This window comes from Dryobates pubescens, chromosome 2 (genome assembly GCF_014839835.1).
Source record: "Dryobates pubescens isolate bDryPub1 chromosome 2, bDryPub1.pri, whole genome shotgun sequence".
In the NCBI taxonomy this organism is placed as follows: Eukaryota; Metazoa; Chordata; class Aves; order Piciformes; family Picidae; genus Dryobates; species Dryobates pubescens.
The window spans coordinates 30,419,624-30,434,216 of NC_071613.1; the positions used below are offsets into that span (position 1 = coordinate 30,419,624).

The 14,593-nt window shown below is 37.0% G+C and overlaps 1 protein-coding gene and 1 non-coding gene across 4 annotated transcripts in view; one reads left to right on the top strand and one right to left on the bottom strand.

Moving 5' to 3' along the window:
- Window positions 1-3,689: 3,689 nt before the first annotated feature.
- The window catches only part of ZNF385B (zinc finger protein 385B), a 125,982-nt gene continuing 115,078 nt past the window's right edge, over window positions 3,690-14,593 (top strand). Inside the window, exon 1 of one of the 3 annotated variants that reach the window (XM_054173989.1) lies at window positions 3,690-3,746. Coding sequence is in view for 1 of the 3 variants with exons in the window: in XM_054173976.1 (XP_054029951.1) it covers window positions 4,597-4,621 (25 nt within the window). In the remaining 2 variants the exon portion in view is untranslated. Of the gene's footprint in view, window positions 3,747-4,234; window positions 4,622-14,593 lie in introns of those variants that run through there. The other 2 variants (XM_054174004.1, XM_054173976.1) reach the window with 2 other exon arrangements.
- Window positions 8,589-8,712, bottom strand: LOC128899376 (U6atac minor spliceosomal RNA). Its single transcript, XR_008463078.1, has one exon. It is a non-coding gene; the product is annotated as a U6atac minor spliceosomal RNA (small nuclear RNA).

A 14,593-nucleotide genomic window follows, 5' to 3' on the forward strand; every position in this document is an offset into this window, starting at 1 on the left:
CTATTGCACCAGTACTTCGAGAAAGATTGCACCTAAAATTAAGTGTAACAGCTGCTTTTCTTTATATTGATCGAATCTAGACAGTTACTAAACAGGAAGGCTTTGGTGATTTAATCCATCATATTGAACTCCTCCTTTTCTTTAGCCTAGTGTTAAAAAAAAATGTGTGTGTGAAGAAAACTATTCTACTGGAAAAGTATATTGTTCGGGTTTGCTTACATTAGTTGTTGTTCATTACCAGTTGTACACATTCTCCATCTTAATGCAACTAAGGGTGAGGTTCATCACTGATGCTATTCACAGGGGCCATCCCTGCCTTTGTGCCAGGCCTATCTGATGCACAGCCAGGCTTCTGCCAGAAGGAAATAAGTCTCAAGCAAACAAGAAAGCATGTATTTGCTTCTGCAGATGGAATTGGAAATTATTTCAGTTATTTCCTATACACAGGAAAATAAAGGGTATTTTCTTGCAGCTTTGGGGAAGTGTATTTTGGAATGAGCCTGTTAAAAGCTTTTCAGCAGCACGTACTGGACCCCTGCAGCAGTGATAACTGTGGGTCAGGTCACAGCTGCTTGGGGTACCCATAATCCCTCCTGCTACCTTGAAAACAAGGGCTAAAGCATCTGCGCTTCAAAGGGGAAGGCACCGGGATTGAGAATATGGTACGGACTTGGCTAATTAAATATTGTTTGCCTCTTTATCTGCTAACAGATAACTAATGAGTTGCGTGCTGAGAAAATAAAGCGAGGATAGGATCTGAGGCAGCCGAGGCTGGGGCTGGCTGCGGGCTGACAGTTTCCACGAGGTGGTGCTGCAGCCCGGGCATTGAGCGGGCGAGCCGCCGCCGGGGGCATTGCCGGGTGCCGGGATGTTCTGCCGCCCTCCTTTCCCTAAGCTTTTTTTTTTTTTTTTTTTTTTAAATTAAGCGAGCTACCTGTAGATACCGGGTTGTTTGCTCATCTATTATGTGGCCAGCTTTGTGGGTCACCTCGTTATGTTTCCCCCACATCTACTTTGGGGCTGACACCAATTTTGCGCCACAATTTCTCATTACCTGTTCCTGGGGTGCTATCTCGTAGGGAATCTTGTGATTGACTCCTTTGCAACCATGCTAATATGGGAATAATAAACAACTGGACTTCTGTTGTGTTCATGACTTAGGTCACAAAAAAGACCTGGTAATGGTAGTGCAAGGAAGAAAGTAATACAGCAGTCTTGGAAATGGGAGAGGAGCAAAGGACTATAGAGAAGGCAGATTTTCTTCACTTTTGGCAACGGAGATCACAACTGTTTTGTCTCCTTGTTTGATGTCATATTATTGGAAGCTGGAATAATGCCTATTAAGTAGGCAACCCTTCCAGTTAATGGAAACGGGGAAGCTCACAACATGCTCAGAATTATCTTTCAAAGGATCTATGGAGTATACAGCTAACTTGCATATTATTTCGCCAAATGTCTGAAGTAAGGAAGTGTGAATAGGGACAAGGACCTTCTTTAACATCTAATTTTGATTAAGCATTAATTAATCATTTGGTTTTCTCTCAAAAACTTAAAGTGACTCTTAGTAGACATTGAGAAATTACTCTGAAAATATCCCAGCTAGCCTTAAATCCACATACCCACCTTTGCCCTGGGGCCTTTGAGGAAGACTTTTTTTGTTCTTTTTTTGTGTAATGAAACTGTAAAGAAATTACCTTGCCAGTTGACTAGGTCAGTGCAGGATTAAACAAAGGTCTGTTATAGCAGAATGAAGCTGCAGATTTTACTAGAGTTTTCCCTTGGTTTTCAATTGTCAGAAGAATCTCATCCTAAATAGAGGTCTTTGTATGTAGGTTTGAATCCTTAGCTGGGCCAAGACTAGCTACCTGGCAAGTAGCTTCATTGCCATCTAAAGCTGCTTCGTGCCAACTTAATGGAGAACAGAATTTTTGCCCTCTTCAAGCCTCTTGATCAAGATTCTCAAATTCCTTATCAGTTTGTCTCATTTTTCTAAAGATAAGCAAGGATAATATGGCTTCTGTTACAGAAGATAGTTAGGAATCATTCTGATGTGTACTCAAAGGAACTGTAAGCAGTAGCCAAAACAGTAAGTGAGCTGTGTGGTTCTAAATGCATACGCACATAGCTATACAACTGACGTGTAAGACTATAGACAAGAGGGGAACAGTAGAAAGCACTGTACTCATACTTTTTCATGTATTATGCACAAACCTTTTTTGGACTTGTAGAGGTCACCACTTCAAAGTTTGTGAACCGAGTCTTACTCAGTGCGTGCATAGATAGCTATAGAATTGATGTGTAATACTACAGAGGAGAGGAGGATAGTAGAAAGCACTGTGAGCTTACTCTTTCTTGTATTGTGCCCAAACCTTTTTTTAGACTTGTAGGTCAGTGCTTTTTCTGCTTCTGCATCTGCTGCCTACAGCCCAGCCATTTGGAAGGCACTTTGAAAAACACTGCTGCTGCAAGGGCACAAAGTGGAGTAACACCCTAGGGCTTTCTCCACCTGCCCTCTGTGTGAAAGGGAAGTTGCTCCCTATTTTGTGATCCTGTTTTGCCACTCTGTTTGGAGAAAATGAAATTTTTTTGCTAAAACCAAAAACTATTACTTTTCTCCAGTATAATAGTAATTTTTAAAGAGTTGCAACTTAGATTAGTGAGCTGTTGAGAAACTGTTTCTATGCCACTTCTCACTACAGGGTATGTTGACTACTTCTCTTATTCAGCAGTCTTTTGAACAAGATTGCATTTAGTGTATGGTTCCACATTCTTTCCATCATTTGAGTAACTTCCACAACTGAAATGCTACATAAGTTAACATTTTTCTTATAGTATGAAATGTATTTATGATAAGTGATTGCTATGTTTCTTTCACAGTAGTTATGATTAATTGCTCTGAAATTAAGGGAATCTATTATACTGCTTCAGTGCACTTCATGCTCCTTACAAAATATTGATTATGAGATTTGATATTGGGGACAGCTAACACTAAACATGGTGTCGTCTTTGCAAAGTTCAAACTGTATCTACTGTAATTTGTGCTGTTTGCTCTGTGAAAGTATTGGTAAAATTCATAAAAATAAGTGGATGGTTTGTGTACTTACTGGTAGTATTCAAGAAAAAAAGATAAAAAGGAAAGTTGTTATTTCATTAAGGTTGGTTGTTTTTAAGTAGTTGTCAAGATGCATTAGCACAAAACATTCAAAAAATTCCCTAATGGAAAAGAAGAAAACCCCACCTTCAAGTAGACAGCTGAGATGAAAAGGAATCTATAAATGCAGAGTCACCATTTTTATTCAGTGTGCATTCCCAGCAGTGATTTCAGTATTAAAATGACTGAAATAATAATAAAGGCAACTTTGTTTATTGGTTTTTGTCTTCCAAAATTATTCAGATACTCTTTCTGGGTTAAGTATCCTCACATGTAATCAAAAGTCCTGCCAAAATGTATTTCATAGCTGTTTTGTGTCACAGTAGTCTGTTTGGATAACCGTACAGGTATTATAATAAAAGCTCCTGTGTTCTTCTGTTTCTATGCAAACTTAACCTAGTAATGATTACATCTGATTCTTATTAACCGGTTTATCTCTGTGGGTGTGAGTCCACACAGCGACGCATGCCCTCTTACCTTTTTTGGGAAAGAAAAATGTATGAAGTACCTTAAAAGACAAAAAGATTTACATAGTGGGAAGTCTGTGTGGGAGTAGGAAGAGCATGAATTTAATAAGCCATAGAGATTTTTCATAGTAAGTAATTAAAAATTAATGGGTTTGAAAGATGAAGGTGTTGGTCATATAATAGCATACTTGTAGTTGTTGATTCTGTACAGATTTTTGCTGGGTCAGTATTGTAAAATCTTTCATCTAAATACTAATGCTTCTGTTTGTATATAGTAGACTTCGTCTGTTATGTGGTTAAAAAGTACTTATTTGTTCATTTGCATAATTCTAAATTAATCTTATTTAGAAGAGCTGTAAGGAATCATTAATTTTTATTACTGGATTTTTTTTTTCCCCCCAATAATCAAGCTCATCAGAATACAGGCTACTGAGTCTCCTCTGTCTCGTGCTCATTGTAGAAAAGACAGAGCTATTTTTAACATTGACACAGTCTAGAGAGACGATTCTTCATTCTGTGTGGTTTGGAGCTGAATCTGTAGAGCCTTTTATAATCATCCCTTTTTTTAATGATTTGTTTGAATTTGATCGCTCTAGCTGATTCCATGCATTGATAATGAAGGCTTGGGTTGCTTGTTTCTCAGCATAAATTCACCTCAGACTTCTACTTTGACAGTGCTCTGTGTTTCGGTACGCATGAAGATACAGAACTGAAATTGCTTTGCTTTCTTTACAAATGACTCAGAGTGTGCTTGTCCTTCCCTAAAATGTTGCCAGCGTGTGAAGGATTTTCAATGAGCAATGCAATAAGCCAGCATCTGGGAAGGTTTGAGGCTGCACTGGTGACAGTGTACTGTCACACAGATGATCAGGGCTGGAGCCAAGTCTCTGTAGCACCGTAGATCATATTGGTCACATACTGGAAGTTTTGTTTATGTAACTTGGTTGCTGTTTAAGCTGTTTAAATAATATTGCCGTAATGTGGAGTGGACTTCCCAGTAGAGGTGAGCATGATTTTTATTATTGAACTTCACTGAATTGCTTTATGATATCATACTGAGTGGATGCTTATATGTTAGGCATTATTTCTGTGTGCATGTCATTTGTGTTTTAGTTATTCCAGTGGAAAGGATAAGGAATTGGTAAGGGATGTAATGCATATTTTTCTGCTAATTTCAATATTAAAAGTAAGTCTAAATATGTGGCAAGCTCCTTTTACTTGCTTGCTGTTTGCAGAGGGCATCTTTCCAGTAGGTGACTTCCTATGCATTTTATATGTTTTTGGAACATGTCAGTAATGCTGTATTATTGTTACAGAAAGAAGCTAATTAGCGGTGTGACTAAATATCTCTTACCAGAGCTTGCTTTCTGGCTTGTTAAATCTCAAATTGTAGTTACAATGATATGTAAAACACAAGAGCTATCGGATTCTTGAGATAAACTAAGAAAGTAAAGAATTAAATAAATTGTATACCGGATTTGACATCTTGCATATGTCTGTCATTGTTAATATTAAAAGTTATGATCTGGCATGCCCACGATAGCTTCCAGTAATTCATTTGCACTGACAGCTTGCTTTGAGAAGGGTATAAAATTACTACCACTTCTCCCTAACCAGTTAAATTGGAGATTTAGTGCAGTAAGTTTTATCTAAGGGAACAGATAGTGTGCTAAAGGTAGCCTGTGAAGTTCTAGTAATAAATCTTTAAGCTCAGAAGAAGCATTGTCGTAAACTAAATAGACTTTGTACCTGTGTGTTTAAAAAAAAAATAATTCTTTATTGAAAATTTCTCCTGGAGAAGAACACAAAAAATAGTTCAACTTAATTACTTTTAAGCATTGCTGTTATGATATGTTTCACTTGTGGTGAGACCTACTATGATTATATTTGCATTTGCTAATAGTGATTTATTCTTTTTTTTTTAAATAAAAGGAAAGATACTGAAAAAAATAATAAATGTTTTTCTTGCTTGGTATAGAAATGACTATGCTTACTATGTAAAAGACTGCTGTGGGCTCTTTTTTTATGAGGAACTAGGACAGCTCATGCATTTTCCTGCTAAATATATTTATGAGACAGCTGTTTTATAGCTTTCAGCTTTAAAGTTATAGATAAGTGTGTATTTGTTTGACAGAAGATTCGAGAATTTCCATTTACTGCCAGTACATGTAAAGCTTGGCTAAGCAGACTGCATCAGGAGCACACACCATTTGTATTAGCCAATCTGTCTTTGCAAGTCCCAGGGCCACTATCTTGCTAGAAGCCACTGTGTGCTTTTGAAAGCATGAAATTAGTTTTATACTGAGCACATGGTTTCTCATTTAGCAGTTCTTTTTATGGTAATGGTCAATTTATGGTTCAGTGCTAGAATTTTGGTGTTCTGTCAAAGCTGATAGCATCTGCTAAGGTGTTCCTTGGAGATAAAACCAACCAAATAAACCCCAAAACAGCAACCCCTGCCCAAAACAACACCTCTCCCACCCACCCCAAAAAAAGACCCCAACCAAAGAACAAACAAAAAATAAACCAACAAAAATTCAGTTTGTGATGGGGATCATAGGAAAACCCTAATAAAAGGAGAATTCTCCCCAATTACCTAAATTGCTCACATTTATGTTAGCATTTTGGAGCTATTTTGTTGTAGTCTTTCAGATGACATTTGTAAGCATGTTTGTCATTCATGACATAATTAGTAAAATCATTGTCACCTTCTTACACTATGAACAGTTTTATAATCACTTCGCACTTTTTTTATGACATGGAGAATTACAGTCCCTCTACTAATAGTCTCTGAGTGCTTATTTAATGATCAAGGAGAAAACACGCTGGTAAAATGTACGTGAAACACCCTAAATGTTCAGTGGAGACTTTGTTTTTAGACAGCAACTTTAGAACACACTGCTAACTTTGCTCTTTGGAAATGTGCAGGAGTCCAAAAAAGTTCTTAGTAAAGTTACCTTTGTAAAACCTACTTTTTTACCACTTTGGGTTTTTTTTTTTAATCGTTCTTGAAGGAGGGTATTCCAACTCTGACAGATCAAAGATTAAGGTGGTTAATGTTGTGCACTGCTAGGCTTTGCTTGGGTTACTCTGTCCAGTTAATCTTAATCTGTCTTCTATACTAGGTAATATTAAATTGTATTGCTTGCTAATTCTGATCCTGCAATAAACGTTTTTGATGTTACAGTGTTCGCTGCTTTGCTCAGATCTGTCTTCAAGCAGCAGAATTTGACACTGCATTTTGTGCAGAAGATGTGGTGGGCTCTGGAACTGGTCATGGTTTTTTTATTCTTAAGTTCTTTACTCTTCTACTATTCCCAGCATCATGAAAGGAATGGAGCAAATTAGCTGGTAGGAAAACACAATTTGCTTTAGTCCTTATAAACTCCAAAAGGTTATAGTTTGTGTGCAATGGACTGCAGCACCTCACAAATGGCAATCTGTGTACAGGTTTGGCAGAGTCAGATGGCACGATTCTGGTGACAGGGGAGCCCAAGGGAACACAACTTGTAACTTTTAAAGGTGAAGTTATTTCATGATGCAGATACAGATACTTCTTGAGGAATAAGCAGCTGGAGAGCATAGGTTCTAGAAGCTTACTTAAGAAGTAAGAAGATAGTGTACCCTTTTTTTTTTTCTTTTTTTTCTTTTTTTTTTTTTTTTAAATTTTTTTATTGTTCCATCATCATGGAAGAGGAAGAGAAGAAGAAGATATGAAGACTACTGTTCTTTGTCCAAGAGGCTTGGAAGGTGCAGCAGAGTATCACTTCAACAAAGTTCCTTTCTCAAAGCCTCATTGTCTTGATTGTCCTGTAGTTACAAAACAGATGCAGACTGACAGCTTGAATTTTAGGTAGCTTAAAACATTTTTTGGGGGGTCATTTTAGGACCTTTGAGTAAATTTGCTTGCTATTTGTCAAACTGTGTTTAAAGGCTACAAGGTAGAAATTATTACAAACATTTGGGAAACAATGTGTGACATGTCACTACACTGACATGTAAAACTTGTTTATTTCTTTGAATGCTTGAGCTAGAATGCCTTTCCTTTTCCTTTTATTATTTTTGAGATTCTTTTTATGTGTCCTTTTTATGGCTGTGAATTCGAGCTTGTCACATTTCAAGCTGGCTAGTTCTTTGTTCCAAGAAGTTGTTGTTTGTAAGGCGCTTTCAGCTTTCAAAGATCTTGCATCCTCTTCCAAGTGTTTTTATTGCTGCATATTCCTCCCCACCCCCCTACTGTTTCACATTGGTGAAGTGAGAAGTAAGATCTGGCATGCTTGTTACGCTAGACAAAACTACTTTTTTTCCTAGTAGGGAGTTTTACTTTTTCAAGAGCCATTTCTACATCAGATTGGCAGTTACTGCATGGCATCATAATTTTAATTTCTTCTTTAGACAACATCACTATTAATGTATGGTGGCCTTATGCAGTTTGAGACAATTTGGGCAATAAAAGCTTCACTACTGCAAGGTTAGTTAAAAGGAGATTCTGAAGAGGAGGATAGCATTAACTGAAAGGAAAAAATTATTGGGGAAGGGGTATGGAGTTGTAAACCATTCCATGTTATCACTTGATTGTAGGAGTCAAATCTACCCAACCTCTTCATGGAAATCTTCAGGTTACTGATGATTTCTGAGGATCAGAGCAAGCTGAGAACTGCAGTTTACTGTGGAAGCCTTGTTGAAGCCCTAATGCTGAAGCTGGACTTAATGTGTTTTTTTTTCTCCCTATAGGCTAATGAATCAGAGATGTTCTGAAGGTCTCACTCAGAATGTTCATTCAAGAACTTGTGTGTTCTCTCTCATATGCTTTCTGTTGTGTTCTGAGCAGTTAGATATTAGGTTTGAAATTATTAGAATAGAATAGACCAGAAGAGATAGAAGAGACCTTAAAGATCATCGTGTCCAACCTATCATCCAACACCACCTCATCAACTAAACCCTGCAACCAAGCACCCTATCAAGTCTCCAAACATGGTTAGATGCCACGAAGTAGGTGGCAGTGCCTTAACCGTATGCGTGTTGTATAGGCCACAAGGGCCTCTTCCATCCTTATCAAGGGGAGTGCTAACCGTCTCTCCTTTCATACAACAACACAACAATACAATATTAGTTTGATATTAGGTTTGAAACACACTAATATTCCCCACTATCAGAAATCATGATAACTTGCAACAAGCTTGTAACTTGTCCTTGAAGGAAAAATGAACTAATTGGTTTTTTCCCGTGGGTTGGGTTTTTTTGGTTGGTTGGTTTTGTGTTTGGTGTTTTTCTTGGAAGTGGAGAAGCCAGGTTACTTTTTGATCTGTAAAACTGGTTTTTGTATTGATGTTACCAGTTAGGGCAAGTGGATGGCTAAATTCCTTACCCTTTAGTAGGTCCAAGACTTACCCTGGTCTGTGATTGAGCAGTGTAGATCTTGGGAGGAGATGAGAAAGTCTTTTTATTACTCTGTGAATAGAGAAGTACAGCTTCTTTAAGGACTAAGATTTTCAAATGCATGTAGTGTGTTATAGGAGCTAAATAAGGGAAAGAATATGACTGTGAAAACTCAGACAAAAACTTGGTGGGCAGCTTGTGAAAGTGCCCAAATTTTAACTGGGCTAGAATTTGTGCTATGATGTATGTGGTAATACCACTTGTTAGTGTATGTGGCTGCTTTTGGGTGATCTATGAGATATGTATTCAGGTGATTAAAGGGTGTTTCTGGGTCAGGAGACTTTTGAGGTTTTTGTGGTGTGTGTTTTGGGGTTTTGTTTCTGGTGGGTTTTTGGTGTGTGTTTTTTGGTTGGTTGGCTTGTTCTTTGGTTCTTTTGTATTGAGTAATGTTTATACTTCTACTGGGCAAGAAGAGAAAGAGAGCAGGTCTCTAGCATGCTGCTTTCCTTTTTGTTCTCTTCAAGTATTCTATAATGACATAATTAAATGTGAGAACATATTGCCTGAAAGTTTGTGACTTCCACCCAGGGGCCTCCATTTTCTTTCTTTACGATTCTTCATAGTAGTGGAGCAGAGAGAGGAAGAGGAAGGAAGAAATCTGTGAAGGAAATCCCTAAAATTTTCTTTCTACCCAGACTGGATTAGAACTTTTCACATACATGCAATCTCCTCTCATTCCCCCTAGGGTGTTTGCAATGGTGACATCTTGAAAAGTTTTTTATCAGTATAGGTAGAAGGAAACCATAGTTCTGGGACTGAGTATTTAAATGTGAACAGAAAAGGAGGGGCTTTTTAATCCACGAAACATGCTTAAATGGAACATAGGGAGAATAAAGAGGTGAGGAAGTTTTTAGGCTTTAGAGTGGCACATCTGGATAAAGAGTCACAGAAATCACTTCATCAAGAGAAAGTAGGCTAGTTGGAAAGAATGGAAGGTTATTTTTAGGAATTGCAATTAATGTATTGTTGCCAGCTTTGTTCATGGTACTGTTGAAGCCTGTCTCCAGTAAAGATTCAGAATAGTAAAAATCCATCCTCTCTATTAAGTAATCGCTGTAGTGACCTCTTTTTAAGAAAACATAAATAGCACTTGGCACCTGGGTACCCAGGTTACTTCTGAAAATAACATTCAAGCTTTTGAGTCACTTTGGCTGGTGAGCAGAGCCCAGACTTTGAGATAAAAAATGAAGCTGAAACACCAGAAGTTCATTTCCAGGGGATTAAATCGTTATGTAAACATCCTCAAATTTTTGTAGACATGATTTTAAAGAATCCTCATGAAATGGTGTAGTACCAGATTTTTGTTGATAAGTATTGACAGAAACAAGGAAAAATCTGGCAGAAACACGTGAAAATACTGTCAAATGCTTGCTCATTTTAATATTTTCTCCTCTCTAACATGTACTTCTCTTCTGATGCAAAAATACCTCCTTTTTTTTTTTTTCTTCCTTCTCCTTTGCTCCTTCCTCAAAATGAACAAGACAAATTACTTTGCTTTAATTTACAAATTATTTTGTATTATCTTTACTGGGGAAAAAAATCAATCTGAATTGACCCTGCTCTTCTAATTGTATATTAGACTTCTACTCTGGAACTTACTGTTACTGCATGGTACCTGTGCCATTGGTATCCCTCTGGAGGTGATGTTTCTCAACTGGACAATTAATGAAGCTTAAAATCCAGATCAATATAGTAATAATTTACCAGCAGCTGATGAATTAAGTCTGTAATCTGATAATGCTTTGTAAGGAAATACCCATGAATATCTGAGTGACGAAGCTATTTACTTTAAATACTTTATGAATTCCTAGGGTTTAGAAGATTTTTGTTGCAAATGATTGGCTTCAGTGCTTGAATTGTTTCATATTGGTCACTAACAATTATTCAGTTAAGAGGCAGAAACAGTCTGTTGCTTCATAAGTGTATCAGGGTACTCACCTGCAAAGAAGTGAAAATGAGAAAAGCATAACTTTTGGATTAGTTTGCAATGTGTATCCAAACCATTAAATAATTATGGAGGGGGGAAAAAAAAATCCTTGAACTGGCATGATTTCACATGGGATTTGCTAAGTATAGCTATATAATTTTAATTTTTGATTTATAAATGGATTGTTAAACATTTTTCAGTTTGACAAGCTTTTATCCCAAACTGTCATGTTGTTCACAACATGATATTTATTCATTGATCCAGCCCAAGTTTACTGGAATCTTCTGAGAAATGAGACAAACAGAATGAGTTATTGCAAGAGTGCATAAAAGCTACCACAGATTTCCATGCTCTGAAAGCACTCTGCAACCTAAACCTGTAGCTTCTTCTCTCACTCTTCCATACATATGCTCACTAGTTGGAAAGGTTTTAATGGGCTTGGTGGTGAAAAGGGAGAGAATTGCACTAGAAATCTTGTGTGATACACCAATGAACTCAAGAAGCAAATCAAAATTGAGAGAGCAGAAGGCATTGCTTCATCCTGATGGATAAAACGAAACAGCAATGTGGCTGAAGTCAGAATGTTCCAGACTTCTCAAGGCCAACTACTCTCACACAGGCACTTTATCTGACTTTAGTGGTGATTAATCATGCACCTAAGGTTAAACATTTGTGTAAGTGTTCACAGGTTGGTGGGTATTGTTCATGAACAGGAGTTTGAACTGGAGCAAAAGAAAATACAACTTCTGGCCATTGAAAATTCCACTTTAAAAGCAGTTACATTAAATAAAGATGAAAAGTAATATATTTTTGAGGCTAGGCCCAAAGAAATGCTACTCGAGATGATGTATGCAGGATTTTGATTATTTTTAATTTGTTTTGGTTTTGTTCTGCTTTTGGTGTTCTGGATGCTAGTTTGGTCACTTCTCTTGTTCCCCTGCCTGCAGAAAATGAGAGGTGTGCAGTGCTGCAGTGCTGTGCCCCAGAATGCAGGGTGAAGCTGAAGCATTCCAGGGTTTTGCCCCCATTATTTATTATTGGAAACTGGGAGTGAAGTTGATCACAGCTGAAGAGACAAATGAGACTGTGAATTCTGTGGTGTATTTTGGGGGGTTTGGTTTTTATAAAACATTTTTTTACATCTAGGAAACCTCATGGCACATACTTGTTTTGAGGAAGTGCACAATTAATCAGAAATCTGCAGAAATGCACAAACATTTTAATTTAAGTATTTGTGTTGCTTTATGTTTTTATAGGAAGAGACTATTATTTGAATCAATATGATGTGCTTCACATTTTCATCTGTTTAGAAACACAATTTCATATATCAAACTGCTTATCAGAAGTCTGTTTAATGCATAATAGGCATGTTATTAAATAAAACAAAATTCAAAAGGTTAAAAATAGCCTTCTAAATAATTATTACTATTGTTTCAAGTAAAACTTCCAGCCACTTTTACTGAATCCTCTTTTGAAGTGAAGCTTTGTTGAGTTCTTCAGTTGTTGATGTAGGTTTCTTTGGGTGGAGGTCTTTTATATACAAGAAATATATTTGAAGGCCTGTTAATTTATTGAATACCAAGTATCACTGAAACTTTAAAAACCTGTATGAGATTGAAGTTATACATTTCAATCACATTTTTTATCAAGACTCTAATGGCAGAAGGAAAGAGTGAATTTTAGTGTGTAATGATCCTGTCTGTTGCAAATTATTGCACTGGAGATCTACCCTGGCAAAGACAGAGTATGTTTACAATCATGATGTGCTTGTATTTTGCTTAAATACTTGGGAGCTGACGGAATAACAGCCACATACTATCTTAGATTAAATGCAGTCATTTTTCATCTTTTTTTACAGTTTTGCTTCTGAAATGTTTGTTGTGGTTATCCGGACTAAGAAGCCAGTAGGTGAATTGAGCAAATAAAGCTGCCTATACTTTTAAAGTATTTCTACTTTGTACTGTTTTCCTTATTTGAAAACTTGGGGTTGCTTTGATAGATAGTGAGCATGCAACCCTGGCTGCTTCAAGTCTTCTCTCTGCAAAGTGCAGATGCAGTACATTGAAGTTACTTTACCTGCTTTAAATAACTAAGATAAGAATCCTAATAATAAATTTTCATGCATTAATTGAGTAACTAGAGAGTGCATGGCAGGAATGTGTTCCTTCTGCTGGCTGCTGATTAGGAGGCTATTTGACTGCTCTGTGTCACCCATCCTGTACTAGGGGTTATATCATTCTCGGAACTGACAGGTGCACACTATGCACATATGAGTTGATCCAGACCCTCTTTGAAAGAGATGTGCCTTGTTTTCCAATGGCAAACCCTTTGTGGCAAAAGGAAGGAAAACCATGGAGAAAAAATTAGGAGTTTAGAAAGTTTATATAAGGTACCCATGCACAAGATAGGGAGCATGATTAAAAAAGAAAAGAAAGAAAGAAAAAATGCCTTTTTTTTTTTTTTTTGTCTTGTGTAGTCCAGCGTTTGTATCTGGAAATGATATATACTAAAGTATGTCAAAATAGCAGCTTGTAGTAGGTTGTCAAGTGGTGCTAATCTGCAATAGAACTGATATGCTACCATAAATACACTTATCCTGAAATTGAAATCTCGTTACTCACTGTATTATTTTCTAGGACATCTATTGCACAAACATGTTGTTTATTGCCTGCCTTTAATAGAGTTCTAGAGTCAGTGGAAATTGTATTGCAAACTCAAGGTTTCAGATGTTACATAGCTGTTACAAGCATTACCAGTGCAGACACACAGTGGAGGGCTCTTTAAGGACCCAGTCTTGTAGAAATAGTCTTATTTTTCCCTCCCCTTTGATTTTGTTGTTGAACATTAATAGAACACAACCATGCTATTGTGGTGTGGAACAGTCAGCTGCCAGAGTGAAGTCTGAAGGGACATCTGTCAATTAACTGAAAATAATGAGAAAAATCTTCTTGTTATGCTAATCAAAGTGAACTTGTTATCAAGAAATTTGAAAGTCAACAAATTTGAAAGTCAACAAATTTGTAAGCCATGTATGGTCTAGCCTGACTCTTCTGGTATAAACAAAATTGGAATCAGTGCATCCGCTGAGGCTTGTAGACTCTGAGGACCAAAGGAATCACCAAGCTTTAGCTTCTGTACAGCACCAGACAAAATAATCTCAAATATTAATTCCTTCAGCAGAAGAAATTGCCCTTCCTAATGTGCCAGGGGTTGCCATTAAGTCCAATAAATCTGCAATTGAACCAGAAAAGATTATTTAGAGACACATCCCAGTTCAATTTAAGGACTCCAGAATGTGATGCATTTACTTGTTAAATTCTTGAATTGTTTAAATAACTCCTTACCTCTGCAGTTACGAACCACATCTTGCCAATTTGAATTTTCTAATTATGAGGTGCCTTTTCTTCCCTGTTATTAAAGTCCTCCTATTATTAGGTACATTCCTCTTTTAAAATAGCAAGGAAGCTTGATTTAAAGTCCAGCACTGTATTAAGTGTGCAATTACAAGCACAGATCATGTAACATCTGAAAAGAACATATATTACTTTTTTCCTTTTATTATCGTGGTTCGCATCAATGGTTTCAGTGACTTTCCAATGAATCAGGATG